At 47.7% G+C, this 17926-nt stretch overlaps 3 protein-coding genes across 3 annotated transcripts in view; 2 read left to right on the forward strand and 1 right to left on the reverse strand.

The window, feature by feature from the left end:
- Positions 1-233: 233 nt before the first annotated feature.
- On the forward strand, positions 234-10244 carry NOP14 (NOP14 nucleolar protein). Its single transcript, XM_053458213.1, has 18 exons — positions 234-515; positions 934-1068; positions 1870-2011; positions 2408-2553; positions 2794-2928; positions 3127-3249; positions 3719-3850; positions 4214-4541; positions 5114-5244; positions 5727-5812; positions 6506-6641; positions 6736-6837; positions 6928-7081; positions 7274-7433; positions 7772-7919; positions 8255-8376; positions 8660-8815; positions 9699-10244. The coding sequence occupies exons 1-18, from the start codon at positions 318-320 to the stop codon at positions 9799-9801; spliced, it is 2637 nt and encodes an 878-aa protein (XP_053314188.1). The 5' UTR covers positions 234-317; the 3' UTR covers positions 9802-10244.
- Positions 10245-10858: 614 nt separating this feature from the next.
- LOC128479455 (vimentin-like) lies at positions 10859-14954 on the reverse strand. Its single transcript, XM_053458215.1, has 3 exons — positions 14472-14954; positions 11782-12447; positions 10859-11162 (listed from the first exon to the last, which is right to left on the reverse strand). Exons 1-3 carry the CDS (start codon positions 14887-14889, stop codon positions 11074-11076), a joined length of 1173 nt encoding a protein of 390 aa, XP_053314190.1. The 5' UTR covers positions 14890-14954; the 3' UTR covers positions 10859-11073.
- Positions 14955-17105: 2151 nt separating this feature from the next.
- Positions 17106-17926, forward strand: part of MFSD10 (major facilitator superfamily domain containing 10) — a 16834-nt gene continuing 16013 nt past the window's right edge. The window contains exon 1 of the mRNA XM_053458214.1: positions 17106-17159. The gene's annotated coding sequence lies outside the window, so the exon portion shown is untranslated. The remainder of the gene's footprint in view (positions 17160-17926) is intronic.

A 17926-nucleotide genomic window follows, 5' to 3' on the forward strand; every position in this document is an offset into this window, starting at 1 on the left:
GGTCCGGTGCCAGCGTGAAACAATAAAATATTTATTCATATTACAAAAAATAATCTGCTCTAGCCGTGTAACCGATCTGCGTCACGACATAACTCATCAACAGCAATAATAATTATTTTGCTGCAGACAATCGCGCTGCTGATGATGATGATTGGTGATGAATTTTGGTCTCCGAAAAAATGGTGGATGTTGGACGCTAGTTATGCTTCCGAAAGGCGTCATCCGGCCGCGCGGGGTCGGAGTTCACTTCCGGTTCTCTGCTCACACGTGTGTTCTGCTCCGCTGATGCTGGTACCGGCGCTGCAGTCACAGTAAGGATGGGGAAAGCTGCTCAAAAGAAAAAGGGGACGCCGGCAGCGGGTCGCGGTGCTCCAGCCAAGGCCAAGGTTCGCAGCGAGCTCCGGGACAATCCGTTCGAGGTGAAGATCAACAGGCAAAAGTTCAATGTTCTGGGGAAGAAAAGCAAGCATGATGTCGGGCTTCCCGGAGTGTCCAAATCCAAAGCGCTCAATAAGGTGAGAATGCGTTTCCTAAGCAACAAAAGTGCTCTGATCGGGGGTACCTGCAGCGGTTGGCATGCAGGGTTTGCGGAGGCACTGGCAGTAACTGGGTAAGTGGTAGGCGCTGGTAGTTACTGGGTGAGATTTTACTGGCTTCCCACCACTCAGTATCATTTAAATGGTTTGAAGTAAGGTGATCAGCCAACCCCCCCCCCAGGAAGATGACAGACTAAACTAATTGCTCGTTTCACTAAGATCGGGTGTCTTTCAGTTTCAATTATATATAACGTGCTGAATAAATACTGGGCATCGCCCCGCCGCACATGTAGCGTCCTGCGTCACATCATCTCTTTAATATATTAATACGTTGATGTTATTTTACTGCAGATGCTATTCCTACCCTATATATATATATATTATTTTCTTTCATTAGCGCAAAGAAACCCTTCTTAAGGAATATCAACGCAGAGGAAAGTCCAGTATGTTTTCCGATAAGCGTTTTGGAGAATATGACTCAAAACTAACTCCGGAGGAGAAGATGATGAGGAGATTCGCACTGGAGAGACAGGTAGTGATTTTATTGTTTGCCGCCCTGGAAATATACGGACGCTGGGCGCTCCCGTCGGGAATACCGCGTTAGGTGCCGTCTGCACAGAAAGGAAAAAAACAACGCGTTCTGTGAAACCAGCGTTAAAAGATCGGCTTACGGTATTCTCAGCGCCTCGTATGGATTCACCTGCTGCCAGAACGATCAGCGCAGGATCACAATAAGCACAGAATTGTATGTTTGGCCTGACACACATATACATCTGGGAGTTATTACCCCATGAACATAAAAGCAGTAAAGAACCTCAAACTGAGAGGGCAAACTCTCGCAGCCCCCTGTATGATTGACATAAAGTTTAAGTTTTTAGAAGTCAGGCTTTTCTAGAGTTTTTGTGAAAGATATAGGATGTCACCTTAGTCTCTTCTCTGAAATTAACAAAGATACGCTGTGCGGCCCCTCGGACGGCGGAGGATCGCGTTGGGGGTTCCCGTGTCGTGTTGACTTTTAAAACCAATTATGACCCACTGTGTTTTGGACTCAACGCTTAAATGCCCCCGACCGTTGACCAAAGAGCCGGCCCAGACACTGAAGCTGGAGGTTAAGCTAAGGAAAGCCGTCACAGGTCCTGATTCCTCGCACATCCCCAGAGTATTCTCGCACCGCTGGTACGGGGTTACATCATTTCCTAACCCTTTATAGACTGTCTGGAATTATCTGTCATTATATGGCCTTTTATTATTTTCGTATCACAAGCTCGCCTTGAAATTATTTTCTTAACCTTGTATGGATTTATTATATTTGTAATTCCTCCCCACTTTCTAGCGAAACGCTGAGAAGAAAACCGTGTATAATCTAAATGAAGAAGAGGAGCTGACCCATTACGGGCAGTCGCTGGCTGCCATGGAGAAAATGAACGACGTTGTGGACAGTGACAGCGACACGGAGGAACGCGGTGCTCTGTCAGGTGAGTGGACGCCGTTATCGAGTGTAGTAGAGAGGGCTTTATCAGGTTAGTGAATGTCACTGCAATGGGTGGCTGCTACAGGTCAGCAATGCCACAGACATTGGGTGCGGTGCTTTGTGGGGTCAGCGTCTGACGCTGTGGCCACGGAGAGTTCGTCATCGTAATGAATGCGGTTGATGGAGAGGAGATTGATCAGGGCGGTTAATGTCCCTGCTGGGGCTGTAGCAGATCAGTGACGATAACGGGCTTTATCTGGTCAGAAAATGGCTCTGTGGGACATTGGTAAAACCTCCTGTTCCCAGCTAATGCAAAAGGGGGCTTAGCGTAACTTTGGGAGCGCTGCTGTCATCCCAAGCTTGAACTGCCATAAATAACCCTCTTTCTGATCTCCTGCAGCTGAGTTGACAGCGGCTCACTTTGGCGGCGGCGGTGGGCTGCTCCGAAAGAAAGACCCCTCTGAGCACAAAGATGAGGAGCCAGAGAAGCCGAAAACCCGCAGAGAGCTCATAGAAGAGCTGATCGCCAAGTCTAAGCTAGAAAAGGTTTGCTCGCTTACTTTGTCGACCGGTAATATGTCTGGTTTCACAGGCGGTCTTCGGTGTAGAAATAACATGAGGATTTTGCAGCGCTGCGGAATACAATTACATTGTTTCCTATTTTAAGATCTCTGCTAGGTGTTTATATGTGTTAAGAGTGTAATGGCTGTTGGTTCCCTACACTCCAGAGCTGCGCTTACTATTCCTTTGTCCCTTTACGAGTAACGTGATGTGTTTCTGCAATAGAGAGAGAGGCAGAGTCAAAAGGAGAAGGCTTTGGAGCTGACCGAGAAGCTGGATAATGAATGGAAGGCAATTCATGGACTCCTGGCCCACAAGACTCCCAAATCCGAGAGGAAGGTTGAAGTGGAGAAGCCAAAGGTAAGGAGCGGATACAGAGCGGATTGTGTTGGGCCGTTTGCTGGTCCTCTGTGAAGTGCTGGTATAGGGACTTGGGTACTAAGTGGTAGTTCGTGATGGGACGGCGGATGTTTAAAATAGAGATCTTTTCCTCCCGGGTGAGGGCAAACCCCTAATGTATCCCTCTAACGTACGCCATCTCTTTGCTTTCCCCACCAGCCGGACGAGTACGATAAGATTGTGCGAGAGCTGGGCTTTGAGATGAAGGCTCAGCCTACTGAGAGACTGAAGTCTGAAGAAGAACTCGCTAAAGAGGAGCAGGAACGGCTCCAGAAACTAGAGGTGAGATTTCGGTTAATTTCCAAGCCCATACGCCGCACTGAACTGACTCTAACGGGGCTGGTAAAGTCCTTCCCTTCAAGGACTTTCATGAGTCAGAGGGTCCCGCTGGATGATTAAGACTGAGACATCCTTTGTTTACCACAAAGCATTGGCCTCGTAGATTTTTTTTTACACATTAAACATTGAACATGTATTAAACTGACAATATACACAAAAAAGAAATGTAGCAACAAAGAAAACGTGGAAGCTGCTATTGTCGTCGGACGTGATATTTGAGGGATCTTCCAAACCCCAACACCGTGAGCTGATGGTTTACGGCAGACCAAGCGAAGCCCTTTCTCCCCGTAGTCGTTCCCTTTCATGTTGCGATAGTTCCAGATCACCGATGGGTCCTCTTGCTTTGCGTATTTATTTTACTGAAACTGTTCCTTTTAAATCCTTCTTAACCGGCGCGCGCTTTAAATTCTAGGCCGAGAGGCTCCGGAGGATGCGCGGGGACGTCGATGATAAGCATCTGAAAAAACCAAAGCACGTTTCTGCGGACGATTTAATGGATGGCTTCGTCCTGGATAAAGATGATCGTCTGATGCTTTCCTATAAGGTACGAGGAGCACGGATTCAGAGCGCAGTACAAAGAAAGTAGCTTTGGGATCCAGTACGATGGACCAACGACATCTTCCCAGCGTGTTTCCTCATTCTGTCTTCTTTTCCTGTCTCCTACATGCATTCCTGTTCTTTCCAACATTTATGATCCTCTGTTCTTTCTCCTTATCACTGTCAGTCTGGAGCCTTATTCATAAAGCACTGGTTTGGCATCGCCTATGGTTATGAGCACCACATGAACTCTGTTTGTTTCCAGCGTTCTAGATGTGTCGGGGTCATGAAGTAAATGCGTTTGTTGTCTCCTCTTCTCGGTAATGTGACAATGTTTCCAGTAAATTTCCTTTGGTTTTCCCTTCACTAGGATGGTGCCCTAAATCTTCCAGAGTCAGAAGACAAAGATGAACCCGAAGAGGATGCGGCCAGCGATGGAGAGGAGGGAGAAGAGGACGCAGCGGAGGATGAGGAGGGAGAAGAGGATGCAGCGGAGGATGAGGAGGGAGAGGCGGAAAGCGATGAAGAATCTGGAGAAAGTGATGCCTCTGACAATTACTCAGACCTGGAATCCGACGCAGCAAGTGATGAGGAGGAGGAGGATGAAGAGAAAACAAAGGAGGTCAAAACCAAGAGCAAGGAAGAGATGAGAGCGGACGCAGAGGCTGCCAAATCCGAGCTCCCCTTCACGTTTTCTGGTAAGGAATGATAGTGAATACGCTCCTTCCGTTGTCCAAACCGAGCTGTTTTGCAAGTACGATGTAATGCATGATTTTAAGTGTCCTGTATGGGATGAGGATTCTGAGTCCACTTCCAAATGGGACAGGAGCCTCGTGCCTGAGCTCATTAAATAAGCTATGTGTGATCCCTACGTACAGCGTCTCTGTATGGTTCACGGGATTATTAGAGGATGCGCGTGATATTTTGGGTGACTTTCCTGCTCAACCACCACACTGAGCTGATGCTTTATGGCAATGCTAATGAAGTCCCTTCCTCCATAGCCTTTCATTAGTCAGCGTGTCCATCAGGGGCGGAATAAGGAGCCTGGGTGTTAGATTGGGCTAGGATAACATTTAGGACACACATATAAATGGCTCATATGCAGCTGCCCAAAAACATAATATTATACAAAACTAGAAATGCTTAACAGAAAACCGCACATTTTGTTTTGAAAACTTGCGTAAACTGATAATAGAATAAACTATAATATAATAAAATAAACTATATACCTCCAATAATAGTCAGCCTGACCCGTCTCTTTTATTTCCAGTTCCGGAGTCGTATCAGAGCTTCTTGTCTCTCCTGAGTGGGAAGCCGGTGGAGCAGCAGCTGGTGATCCTGGAGCGGGTCCAGAAGTGCAATCACCCCAGCCTAGCCGAAGGGAACAAGGCCAAGCTAGAAGTGAGTTCGTTCTACTAACGGGGCTGCGTCTGGGTACAGGCAACATATTTCTGGTGTTGGTCTTTGCTTAGGTGCTGCATAGTTTGTCGTTTTGTGTTGTGTGCGACTCTACGCAAAAGCAGCTCCGCGCCTCGTCCCGCTCCTCAAGTTGGGGAGGGAGGCAGCACCCAAAAAAATCCAACAAACTATGCGCTTTCTAAGCAAAGACTTCTGTAAATGGGACGTTACAAGAGATACCTCTGAATCCCATTCAGCTTTAATTCACTAGAGAATCCAATCGCTTAATAGAGCGAACGGCCCTGCAGGCTTCAGTCTGTAGAGAGCGGCCGCTTGATCTTCTGCGATGGTTTCCGCTCATTGTCTGACGTCCTTCCCGCTCGTTCAGCTCCTGTCACTCTTTAGCTGTTCCTGATATCAAAGCCAGTTTTTATTTTGTTTGTTCTGTCCTGCGATGTCAGAGTTGTCTGTATTTGATCTTGCAGAAGCTGTTTGGTTTCCTTTTGGATTATATCACAGACTTGGCCAGAAAGGACACCCCGGATCTGCACGCGATTGACAAGCTGGTCCTGTAAGTAGGTTGGTGGGTAGCTCAGGAAACCTAGCCGTGTCCGGAATGAATGTTCTGTGTTGGAAATTCCATTTGTGGCGTTCCTCACTCCTGATAGACTCATTAAAATACCCCAAATATATTTCTGGATCAGTTACCATTCAGCTGGGAACGCCGACCGCGAGACTCTTTATTTACAAGATGTCGTATAATGTTTGCTGGGAATGGATAGTTAAGGCTATTCCCTGGTTTCAAAACAAAGATCTCCCTGTTTAACACTTTAAAGCATCTGTTTCTCCCGCCGATGCTAAATCAACCCAACCCGTCCTCAAAAGTCACTTGGTGGAAAACAATTGCCCCTGCTGGGTGTTTGTTGTGAGAATGAATGTTATGACGCTAACATGGACATATAAGCCTTGTCCCGGTGTAGATACAGATTGAGAAGCGTGTTCGATCTCCAGGTAGGTTGTGTTAATCTGGCTGAGAAATGTTATAAACGCATAATGGTGTTGAATGATAAAAAGGCATTGGTCTCGTGAGCTTACAATCTATTAGGTTGATGTCTGCTGATGGCTATTGGCCCACCATTATAAATGGGTATATTTCTGGACATTCCAAAGCTCCTATAAAACAGATCTATAGTCACCGATGTGTTTTGTGTTAAGAGGCCATACTGTTATTTAGCGAGCATGCGCTTTTTTTCTCCCCACCTAGCCCTCTCTACGACTTGTGTCAGATGTTTCCGGAGACGGCCGCTGCTTGCGTCAGGGAAGCCCTGGAAGAAGACGCTCGCTCCGCGGACGAGGGGATAGGAAGGAAGCACAGAGCTGCGTGTGCGGAGTTACCCGTGGTACGTTCCTTCTGCCGGTGACTGTTTATAGCGTGTGACATTTACTAAGATATCATATCAGAGTTTAAATTCATCCGTGAATTTTACTTTTCAGTTGCTGCACCTAAAAATGACAGCGCTATTATTCCCCACGTCAGACTTCTGGCACCCCGTGGTTACCCCGGCCGTGGTCGTGATGAGCCAGATACTAACCCGGGTGAGTGAGCGTGGCCGTCGGTTCGTTGATTCCGCTGTCTGACGGCGCCTGCGTTGTTTTAGGCTGACGTTCTTGCGCTTTGTGTCGCAGGGCCCTTTCTCCACGTTGCCGCAGGTGGCTGCCGGGCTCTTCGTCTCCTGCATGTTCATGGAGTACGTGTCCCTGTCGCAGAGGTTCGTACCCGAGCTTGTTAACTTCCTCCTGGGAACTCTTCACCTGGCGACTCCACGCAAGGAGGTAACGGGTACGTGTCCTCGCATCATTCTGTGCCGTAACTACATACTATAAGATTCCGGGTCTGGAATACTCGGCCTTTGAATATATTAACCCCTTAAGGACAATGGGCGGTCCCTAATCCCATTGAAAACAATGTATGGGCTTTGTCATTAAGGGGTTAATCTAGGTTGATTTAGTAATTTTCGGGTTTTAATGGCAGGCTATCTACTGGTTCCGCCATTCAAACCCCATGGGAAGAGCGCCGGGCTGCTTCTGGTTGGGAGTAAGGTGGATGCGGACACCTGGGTGAAGCAGAAGCTGCCTCTCGGAGAACTCGGCGTCTTGGAGAGCAGAAGCGGAACCGAAGTCAATCATTTCAAGTAAGTCCCACGGGCTCTCCGAACGTTAGAAGAATAAATACAGCCGCTTGGGTCTTCCAGTAAGCCTGTGTCAGATGTAAACACTGGCACAGATTTATGGGAGTTATAGCTCTTTATGGAAGCTGCTGCATGCATGGGCTTTGTCTTAATGTGTGTGTGTGTATACGCGTGCGGATACGTATATATCTATATAGTTTGTGTATATCAGACTTGCTTTATTCTAGTTAATGAAGTGCTGCTAATGCTAGAGGTCGGTTTGGCGAGCCGGTGGTGCCGGCTGTGAAGCCGTTTTCTTTGGCGTTGTTACTCATCGGATGGTGGCCTTGTTTCTCCCGCAGGTTCACTTGCATATCTGTGTGTCTGGATCTGCTTCTAAGGTGTGTGAAGATGTACGGCCCTCTGCCTTCCTTCAGAGAGATAATACAGCCTGTCGCAGAGCTGCTCAGGGAACACCTGCCAGCTCGGGACTATCCGCAGCAGCTCCGGGTGAGTATGTGGCTATACTTCTGATAGTGTACCTAGGGGGCGCATTACAACAGCGTGCGTGGTATAAAATAGTCATTGTAATCGTCGATATCTGTTAGTTTGGCTTTTGGTTTAAAGCGTTTGCCCCTCTTTTAATCACTTTCACTCCGCGTGTTACCGGCTGCTTTGAGGTCCGTTTTAATCTTGCGTAACAAGACGTGTTTTATTCTCCTTTATTGGCTAAGCAGTAAGCGCAATTTAATTAAATTTTTTTTTTGCTTTTTGTTTTTGCAACCAAAGCAAATGTTCTCTAATTATGTTATTGCTTTTATTCTTTTGGGTTTTTTTTGCTCTAGGATTTGCGGGAAGACATTTTGAAAGAGATTGACATCCATGTAGTGAAAAAGTACACGCCGTTGGTTTTTGAGAAACAGATGCCGGTTCCCATGAAGATGTTTACCCCGAAAGTCATGCCTGTGTGAGTATCTCTGCCTGAGGAGTGGTGTTTATTACATAGCCCCCGCATTCTGTAGCAATGTACAATCGGCGAGCGGAACAAGTACTGCGACATATACGCAACTTGCTTGTTTCAGCTGGGCCCTCCTCGCTTCATGTAGCCATGTCCAGACAATCTATACATAATATGGAGTATATATCGGTGATAGTGTATACAGTACCGCACAGACTCGGGTGTTTGGTGGCCAGCCCTGTGTGCCGTTGCCGCCGTCCTGATGCCCGTTACTGGACTGATTTCATTGCAGGCTTGAATTTGGGAAGAAACAAGGGTGCAATCGAGAGGAACGCGAACGCAAGAAGTTGATTCACAAACACAAGAAGGAATTTAAGGGAGCCGTGCGAGAAATTCGTAGAGACAACCAGTTCCTGGCCAGAGTCCGGCTGTCGGAGACCATGGAAAGGTGAGGCGTTACTCGTCTGTTTAAACGATCGTTCAGATCGGGGGGGTCTGTTCGCTCCAGCCCAATGTGACCGCGTTAGAAGGGGGTCGCTTGCCCCACCTGTTTCATGAAACGCTTGTGACCCGTGTAGAGAGCTCCTAGATGGAGATCTGAATCAGAAGTCGGGCTGATGTCTTCCCCTCTGCATCTATGAGTCCAGTAGATGCAGTCATTATGTCATTTAATCATTATGCATAAAAAAGCATTTGCTATTCGGCGTTTCTTGTCAAACGCAGTGTTGGTCTCTGTAAACACCATTTTATTTTGTTTTGTTAAACAAATGATCAAATATCTACAAAGACTAATAATGGTGAAACTTCGTGGACGGTCCTGTAACGTCACCTAAAAAACCCACTTGGTTGCCTCTGCCTATTTATACGTAAAGCAGCGTTTCCACTGTTTTTTTTTTAATAGTATCGCATCTAAGAAACTTTCTCATTTCATTCCCCCCCCCATATACACATCCATTCAGCCATCTCATTAGCCATTTATATAAATGTTCCACTAGAACCCACGTACTGACTCATCATACTGCCTGTGGTGAACAATACAGTGTGCTCGGTCTAAATGACCCAGCCTGACACTGAGTAGAGAAAGTATATGGAACGATGCGTTACTTGGGGCAGCTCAGCCATTCTTATAAAGAGCTTAGCCGGGTTTCCCTGTAATGTGTAGAGAATTTATAGAGTAATAACCAGAAGTCTCCTGCTTCACCCGACAAATCTCCATGATCGCGTACAATGCAGATAAACGTTTATTGGGACAAAAAATGAGATTTCTCCAGTGCCAAAGCGAATTACTGTGTTTAAAGAATCAATTAACTCTTCGCTCCCTTACCCCGCAGGGACGCTGAGAGAAAGAGGAAAGTGAAAGAGCTTTTCAATAGCCTGTCGGCGCAGGAGGGCGAGTGGAAAGCACTGAAGAAGAGGAAGAACAAAGGGAAATAATGGCGGCTCTCGCAATGTCGGAGCTCCGATACGATTCATGTGATGTCTGACGAGAACCGGAGACGTCTGTTTCCAGCTGTTGTTGAGAGCCGAGACTGTTAGAAAGTGAAGAGACGCTGAATCTGAATCGCTGGAAGCGTTAACGGCTTACGTTGCAGTGTACAGAACAATGATTTTACTTCGTGTAAATAGACGAGCGCTTTTAGCAGGTTGGGCCATACGGTTCGTACGGAGAAAAGTTTTACTTAGAAGCGGAAGAGAAAACAAAACTCAAACGGCCGTTATTGTTTCCGCTTTACTCGTGGAATACATTACATTTGTACTTCAAATATCCTTTATCACAAATAGTTTGCAGAGCGAGTATTCGTATGAAATGTTACGTGGTGCGTTGTATCATAAAATATACTTTGTGAAAATACAATTTGTTTTCCAATTCCGTTGCATTCTGTTATTTTCCTGTATCATTTCAGCTGCGTTCGGGCCTGTTGGTTCAGTTACTGATTAATTAGCTTATAGGGCGATCATAATGACTTTTAAATAACACGTTAATGCCCGCCATCGTCTTTGTAGGTGCCAGGGCTGCCGGCCTGACTGCTTTCATGAGTTCTGCGCGCCCTCACTTTATGGCCGTCGTATATTCCACTTTATTACGTGTTTTTAAGGCGATGAGGATACGGACTGAACAATTACATGATACGCCGGCTTCTAAGAATAGAACTCAAAAAAAAAAATATGCAAACCGGCACCTGCGTGAACCAAAAGTCACTGCGTTATACGTGGGCGCTCTGGCATGCAAATCGCCTGCGCGTTTAACCCCTTGTTTGCCAGCTCTATTATTCACAGAGAGATCACGCTGTGTTAAAGTAATGGCCGTGTCTGTTGTATTTTCAGGCCTTCCTAAAGCAGCCCTAATCAGCTAAAGTTTTAAGGAGATTGTAAACTGGGACTTTCATTAGGAAAAGGCTGTCCCAGCGAGAAGGGGGATTAAACGTGCGGGGTTTATGGGCGAGCTGTCCTTCCGTCACGTTCCGGCAAATATACTATTATGGTGAAATCATTATTTATCATGCATAGATATAACCTTTATTTTGGGTGAACAGGCTCTCACAATCAATGGAAAGAGGAAACCAAATGTGCCAATATGCACGTTCTCCAACATAACACCGCAAAGAGACAATGTTACTGTTTGACCGCAAAAGCCTATATAATGTTCAAGGAACGAGGAAGCCGGCTATAGGGATCGGATGTGATGGAGAGGAGGCCGATGGCTTCCTAAATGGTCACGTGTGTGCGTGACGATATGCGTGTCTCCACCTTCTGGGTCACGGAGCTTGTTTGGGCGTCAGGGCTATCACCGCGAGCTAAAAGAAAGAAAAGCAAAATACGTTAGTGCCTTGTGTTGTTGAACTGCAAGTTCTGTTGGTTCTCATGATGTGGCGTTTGTATAAAGAATTATGGGAGTCAGTAGATGTCTTTGCAATGTACAATCAATAAATACTGCTTTCCGGGATACGTACTAACAGTGCATGTTTTATAGAGCTTCTCACATAGACACAGGAGGCCCCCGTTCTGTCACCAGAGACCTATGTTCCATCGAGGGGTTCCCGAGCACCTGCATACCCCAATCTATCTAAAATCGTAAGTCTCCAATAGCTGCTGACTTTATTAGGACTCCAAGCAGGATAATTAGGAAGCCTGTTATCCAGGCTCTCCTCGCCTGCTGTGGTCCTACAACGCCAAGGGGTTTGTGTGACTAAACTAGACTATTATCTACAGGGCTTCCAAAAGAAACGTTATTTTACATACAAGTGTCGCGTGTTTAATTTAAGCCTAGGTTATGGATCAAGTCAGGGCAATTGAATTGGTTGTGTGGTGATAAAACCACGTTCCAATCTTGACGCCGAGAGACTTAAACCCCGGGTTTTAGGAAGGGTTCCAGTAAAATGGCATGTAGAGTGTTGGCCATCATCTTGCTCTTACCCTCGCTTTCCGAATTGATCCCGAGCCTCTGCTCCTCCGCTTCCAGCAGTTTCCGGTACATGGCAATCTCAGCGTCCAGCTTGAGTTTGATGTTGAGCAGATCTTGATAATCTTGTAAATATCTGGCCAGGTCTGCCTTTGTCTCCAAGAGTCGGCATTCTAACTGAGTGATGACCTCCTGGAGCATGGCTGCTTCTTCTAGATGTTTGGCTTCCATGTCCTCCAGCTGCTTCTCCAGGGCTTCATTGCGGGCCCTCAATAAATCGATCTGACTCTGCAGGTCAGACACCTGAGAAGAATATCTGCTGATGTCTTCTTTGATGGTCTTGATCTTCACTTCATTCTTGCTCACTTGCCCCTTCAGGGAGCTCAGCTTGGTCTTGTACCACTTCTCCGCATCTTGGATGTTTTTGGCGGCCGCCTGTTCGATCTGAACGCGCAAGGCCCGTAGTGCTGCCGCCAGGTCAGGACGGCTGCTTTCGAGCTCCACGTTAACTTTGGATTCCTCGATCTGCTTGAGTAAGTCGGCGACCTCTTCGTCGTGGAGTTTTTTGAGGAACTCGATTTCATCGACAAGCTGTTCAACCCTCTTCTCCAGGTCCAGCTTCTGCAGGGTGGCGTTATCCACATCCTGACGGAATTCCCTCAACGTCTTCTCTGCCTCTCCTGCCAAAAAAAAAAACACTTCAGTCATGTGGTTGATTCTTTGGGTTTCTGTGTCCTTCTCTCTCCTCGGCTAATGCAAGCTACCAAAATGTAAGCAGACAATGCAATAAAGCGTTGGGGAAAGCGAGCAGGGTGCTGGGCTGTATAGCGAGAGGCGTTAGTAGCAGGAAGAAGGCGCTGGATCCATCACTATACAGATCTCTGGCCAGACCTCATCTACAGAAGGATATTGACACATTGAGAGAGTTCGGTTGGGGGCTACAAGAATGGCAAATGGCTTGCAGGATAAAATGTATCAGGAAATACTTGAGATTTTAATATGTACAACTTGGGAGGAGCGAAGAGAGAGGGGAGATGTGATAGAAACATTCAATTACTTACTTTAACAAACTATAGGAGAAAAAACTATTTGAAATGAGAAAACCTGCTAGAATAAGAGGTCATAATCTAAACCTAGCAGGTCAGAGTCTTAGAGGTAATGTGAGGAAGTTCTACTTTACGGAGAAAGTAGTAGATACATGGAACAGTTTCCCAGAAGAGGTGGTGGAGGCTAATACAGTGAGGATACTTAAATAGGCGTGGGATAAACATATGTGACCACAGGAAGGACTGATAGAGGACTGAGTCTCTTACATCGGGAAAAATGGGCAGACTATCCGGGCCGAATGGTTCCCATCTGCGGTCAAATTCTTTTGTTTCTGTGTTAATTATAAGCCGGTAAAAATCTTTCTATTGTGTGGAAAAGATTTTTCACCGTCTTTGATGTGAGTCCAATGCATTACCTGGATACTTCTTACATGGTTCCAACGTGTTCTCCTAAACTGAACGATTTATGAAGTTTTGGGGTATTTTTTTTACGTTCTCTGTGTTATTTGGCTTTTTATTGTAACAGACGCACAATAAATCACTAATCTGTAGTTCTTTAATGATACCGACTGGATTAAGCGCTAGTCGCTAAACTAATAGTATTTCAGTATTTTCACGTATACTTTATAGTTTTAATATTTATTATTTTAATTGTGTATTAAAAAAGCTTTCACAAAAAAAATAAATTTAAATGGATTATGAACAAATCCAACATGAATCAGAGCTTGTAACCGGATTCCTCGTAGGTTACCTGGCATGGTGGATGTTGGTGGGGGGGCTGATATATGATACAATAGGTGTCAGTGCCAAATATAGGCTGTGATATATAATACAATAAATATAATAAATATAATAAAATAAAATTTTACTTATTATCCACAGAATTTGTTTTGGTAGAGCAGTTGCGCTAACGCGTTTCGCCTTTCTCAGAGGGGTGGATCATGCGCATGTGGAAGGGATATGTGAGACAGTCCCGGTTATGGTATAATCACTGACCCCAAATAACGCCGTCCTATTTGGAATATATTTACAGCAACAAGAAGGAAACAAAGCCTCGGAGCCCGAAAGCGGAGATCCAATGCGTCTCAGCATTTAATTCCCATCCGCATGGAGCGAAACGCACAACAGCAAAACAAGAACCATTGTTTGACGCGTTTCGCACCTGACTACAGCTGAGCGATTGTTCTTGTGTTGCTGTCGTGCGTTTCGCTCCATTGGATGGGAATTAAAGTGCGAGGCGGACGATGGAGGGAGAGAGTCAGCGACCGGTATCTCTGTATCCGAAACAAAATCAGTGCTTGGTGCCAGTTACTATGGTAACCTTATATATACCGTTATATATCCCAAAGATCCCTCCACAGTTACCCCCCACCTGCCAAAATCACCCCATTATTAAACCCATTTATTAAAAAAAATAGCACCAGAGCCATTGAGGACTACAACTCCCAGGACCCACAGCCTGAATGAACATAAACTATGGGTGAGAAGGTGGGAGTTCTATTTATCTGTAGATAATGAGTGCCTACTCTGTGATGTATACTGTCGGCTGCTCAGGTATGAGTTTGAATCGATGTTGAACGGAGTCAGTGTGAAGGACGCGCTGCCTCCCCTTTGTGACGCGATAAAACTCGCTGTCTGCCGTCTCCGGCTCTCCTTACCTCTCACGGTGAGTTCTTCGTCACACTTGACGCTCCAGATCTCGCTCTCCTCCTCGAGGTTCCCTCTCTCGATGTCAGCCGCGCTTTTTTCTTTGTTTAAACTCTCAATCAGACGCTTGAGCTCCTGGAACTGCTTCTCGTACTCCTCAGAGATGCCCGGCCCCTGCTTCTTCAGGAGGTCGCTCAGCTCCTCCACCTCGGCGCGCAGGGCCCGGTTCTGCTCCTCCAGCGAGCGGACCTTGTCGATGTAGCCCGCGAAGCGGGAGTTCAGCTGCTGCAGCTCTTCCTTCTCATTGGGACGATGAACGTAGGCTTTGGCGCCGGACTCTCCCTCCTGGATCCCTTCCCGGCCCTGAACTTGCACCCTGCTGGATTCATTCACCTTCAGTGTTCTCTGGCTGTACGCAGAGGTCTTCATTTTATCTCAGGGGGTTCTTGTCCTGCGAGCGTTGCCTGGTTTTCTACGAGTGGGACTGCAGCAGCGGCGTCCTCGGTTTTATACAAGACAAAGGAATGTGACAGATACCCGTGGCCGTACGCGCCGTCACGTATGTTCTCCTGTTGTATGGAAAGGCGTGATGGTGGCAGCACCCCGCGCATTCTGACACCTCGGCGTCACTTCATTTCAGAGATATGCCTGGAGGTGAAACGTTCCACGGAAGAAACCCTAAATCGCGTTAACTGCGTTTCACCCCGCGGAGAAAAGACGGACAATTCGCCCCGACCATGGGTAATGAATGGGTTAATGATAAAAAAAAAAAAACTATTTTACATTTGCCAAAAAACTCTAATGGCCGTAATTACTGGAGAACACGGCTCATTCATTAACCGGCTTGCATTCCAGGCGTACTGGGGCGGAAGGACTAGCGGTGCGTGAGGCCCCGAGCCGAGAGGCCGTGATGGACAGGGGAGGGCTGGCAGCCTACGGCCTGGGGGGCAAGTCTAGTCAAGTGGCCCATTGCCCACCAAATCAGCCCACCATGCATGCCCATCTTTTCCTGATTTTCTAACGCATATTGATGTGATGGGAGTGAGAGTAATCAGTACATTAAACAAAGTCATCAGAGACGGGACACCTGAAGCCACAATTTACTGCCGCTAATCCTTTTTAATAAAATATGCAGATTAAAAGAAGAGTAAATAACACAAAACCTTTACTTTTTCTCTCACTGATTTCTGGGCCAAGAAACCCCACCAGGACAGGCTCTGCCACACCGACACCCAAACACACACACCAGGACAGGCTCTGCCACACCGACACCCAGACACACACACACCAGGACAGGCTCTGCCACACAGACACACACACACCAGGACAGGCTCTGCCACACAGACACACACTCCAGGACAGGCTCTGCCACACAGACACCCAGACACACACACCGGGACAGGCTCTGCCACACCGATACCCAAACACACACACACTGCTTGTCCTGGGGGGCAGAACAAGAGGTGCTGCTCGCACAGCACTGGTAAGTAGCAGGCCTTCTGTGGAAGTGATCGCGGAAGCTGTGACCCCTGAGACCAGGGTTGCTGCGGGCTTTTGTCCCGCATTAAAGATGGCCATGGCAGTCGTGCCAATCAACAGCCATCAGCAACCTCACAGAGAGACGCGTTACAGAGGAGGAATAATAAGGGGCATCACAAGAGCAGCAGGTTACGTATCTGCCCCCCCCCCCCCGCGGTATACACCGTGTGCCCGGTGTGCCAGGCGGCCTGTGAGGCGTGTGCCCGGTGTGCCAGGCGGCCTGTGAGGCGTGTGCCCGGTGGCCCGTGCCCGGTGTGCCAGGCGGCCAGTCCCGGCTTGTGTGGAACTGAAAGAGGTAAAAAGGGACCGATAAAGTCCGGGCTCTGCCCCCACGAGTCTCTCTGCGGAACATGATGCCGGCCTCATAACCAAACAGAGGCTGCTGGCTATGCTTTGTGGGAGTTGTAGTGTAAACAGAGCTACATAAATATATCCCATCCCGTGACTTTCCAGAGATACATCCTGTCCTGTGACTTTCCCTGTAATTAGAGGCTCTTTGTATCACCGTTTAGCGGGCGGCTCCCCGAGCCCGGGTTATTCCACCATTAATTCGCCTTTTTAGTAATTTTTTTCTTGCTGTGACTTTTTGGAAACGACCGGATTAAGCAGTTTTAGCCAATTTGGCTTTGAGGTCGTCGTGGATCGGCTGGAGTTCTAATCTCTAGAGAGCAGAGCATCTTTTGTATTGCGCTACAGAACCCATGCCATTATATATTATCAGGAAACCAGTAGACGCAGCTTCTATGGCAGTGGCGGTAGTGGGGATGTCAGCTGAGCCTGATGGGAGTGGGGATGTCAGGAAGGCAGCTGAGCCTGATAGGAGTGGGAGTAGTGGGTATAGTGGGGATGTCAGGACTGCTGCTGAGTCTGATGGGATTGGCGGTAGTGGGGATGACAGGACGGCGACTGAGCCTGATGGGAGTGGCGGTAGTGGGGATGTCAAGATGGCGACTGGGTCTGATGGGAGCGGCAGTAGTGTGGAAGTCAGGACGGCCGCTGAGCCTGATGGGAGTGGACGTTCCCGTTCGCTCTCTCCTCTGAAAGCCCCGCACGGAGGAGAAACAAGCGGGACCCTCGAAAGTCCGTGACGCGGGAGGCGGGGCTTCGGAAGGATGAGCCCCGCCCACAGCGGTGAGACGCTCTGCAGGAAGAGAAGCTGGGTAAGGGGGAGCGCGGAGACCCCGACAGTGTGGGGGGGACAGAAATACACAAGCTGACAGACGGCGGTATCTGTGCGGGGAGAGGCCGGGTGCTGGATGCACCACAGAGGAGGATGGGGGGCGGGTAAGAGAGAGGAGGATGGGAGTAGCGCAGGTAAAGGTAAGAGGGAGAGGAGAGGAGGGGCAGGTAAAGGTAAGAGGGAGGTATGGAGAGCTCTGTAACATTCTAGGTGTGAAGAGAGCAGACATTGGGAGTCCATGTGCTCAGCTGATGGAGCTGCAGTGCATTCTGGGAGCGTGCCAGGGGTTAACCACTGGTAGAGTGTAAGCTCTTCTGATCAGGGTCTGGAGATTGTTGTCGTGTCTGTACGTCATGCCGGATATTCTATGTAATAATGTATGGAGCGGGGCCGACGCACTCATCGCTCCGGTGCTCCTAATATAGCGTGAGGAGGCTCTCGCACCACATAGAGTGACAGCCACTGCTGTACTCACGCTTTGCTGTCACTGTTGTCATTATTATTTTAATTGGGTCACAGAATAATAAAGGCCTTGTCGAGGGAGCTTACAATCTATAGGGCTGAGTATTATTGAGATTCGTTCTTTTAGGAAGCAGGAATGGCGGCACCCGCAGAAAGTTGGTAGTCGGCAGTCACGTTCCGGTGGCCACTTGGCTCCTGGTTTCACTAGCCATGTATCCTCCGTAGCGAGTGCCGCGTACCTTGATCCGTCTCCCTGCTGGAGCCGTTACATCGCTTCCGCCGTTT

This window comes from Spea bombifrons, chromosome 1 (assembly GCF_027358695.1).
Source record: "Spea bombifrons isolate aSpeBom1 chromosome 1, aSpeBom1.2.pri, whole genome shotgun sequence".
Lineage (NCBI taxonomy): Eukaryota > Metazoa > Chordata > Amphibia > Anura > Pelobatidae > Spea > Spea bombifrons.

Excerpts from the sequence above, each read along its gene's own strand:
- NOP14 (XM_053458213.1), top strand. The coding sequence starts at position 318 with ATGGGGAAAGCTGCTCAAAAGAAAAAGGGGACGCCGGCAGCGGGTCGC. Across the intron at positions 4,542-5,113 it reads GCTCCCCTTCACGTTTTCTG|TTCCGGAGTCGTATCAGAGC; the intron begins GTAAGGAATGAT and ends TTTTATTTCCAG. Across the intron at positions 7,434-7,771 it reads ACCGAAGTCAATCATTTCAA|GTTCACTTGCATATCTGTGT; the intron begins GTAAGTCCCACG and ends TTTCTCCCGCAG.
- LOC128479455 (XM_053458215.1), bottom strand. The coding sequence starts at position 14,889 with ATGAAGACCTCTGCGTACAGCCAGAGAACACTGAAGGTGAATGAATCC. Across the intron at positions 12,448-14,471 it reads CGAAGAACTCACCGTGAGAG|GAGAGGCAGAGAAGACGTTG; the intron begins GTAAGGAGAGCC and ends TTTTTTTGGCAG. Across the intron at positions 11,163-11,781 it reads GATCAATTCGGAAAGCGAGG|CTCGCGGTGATAGCCCTGAC; the intron begins GTAAGAGCAAGA and ends TCTTTCTTTTAG.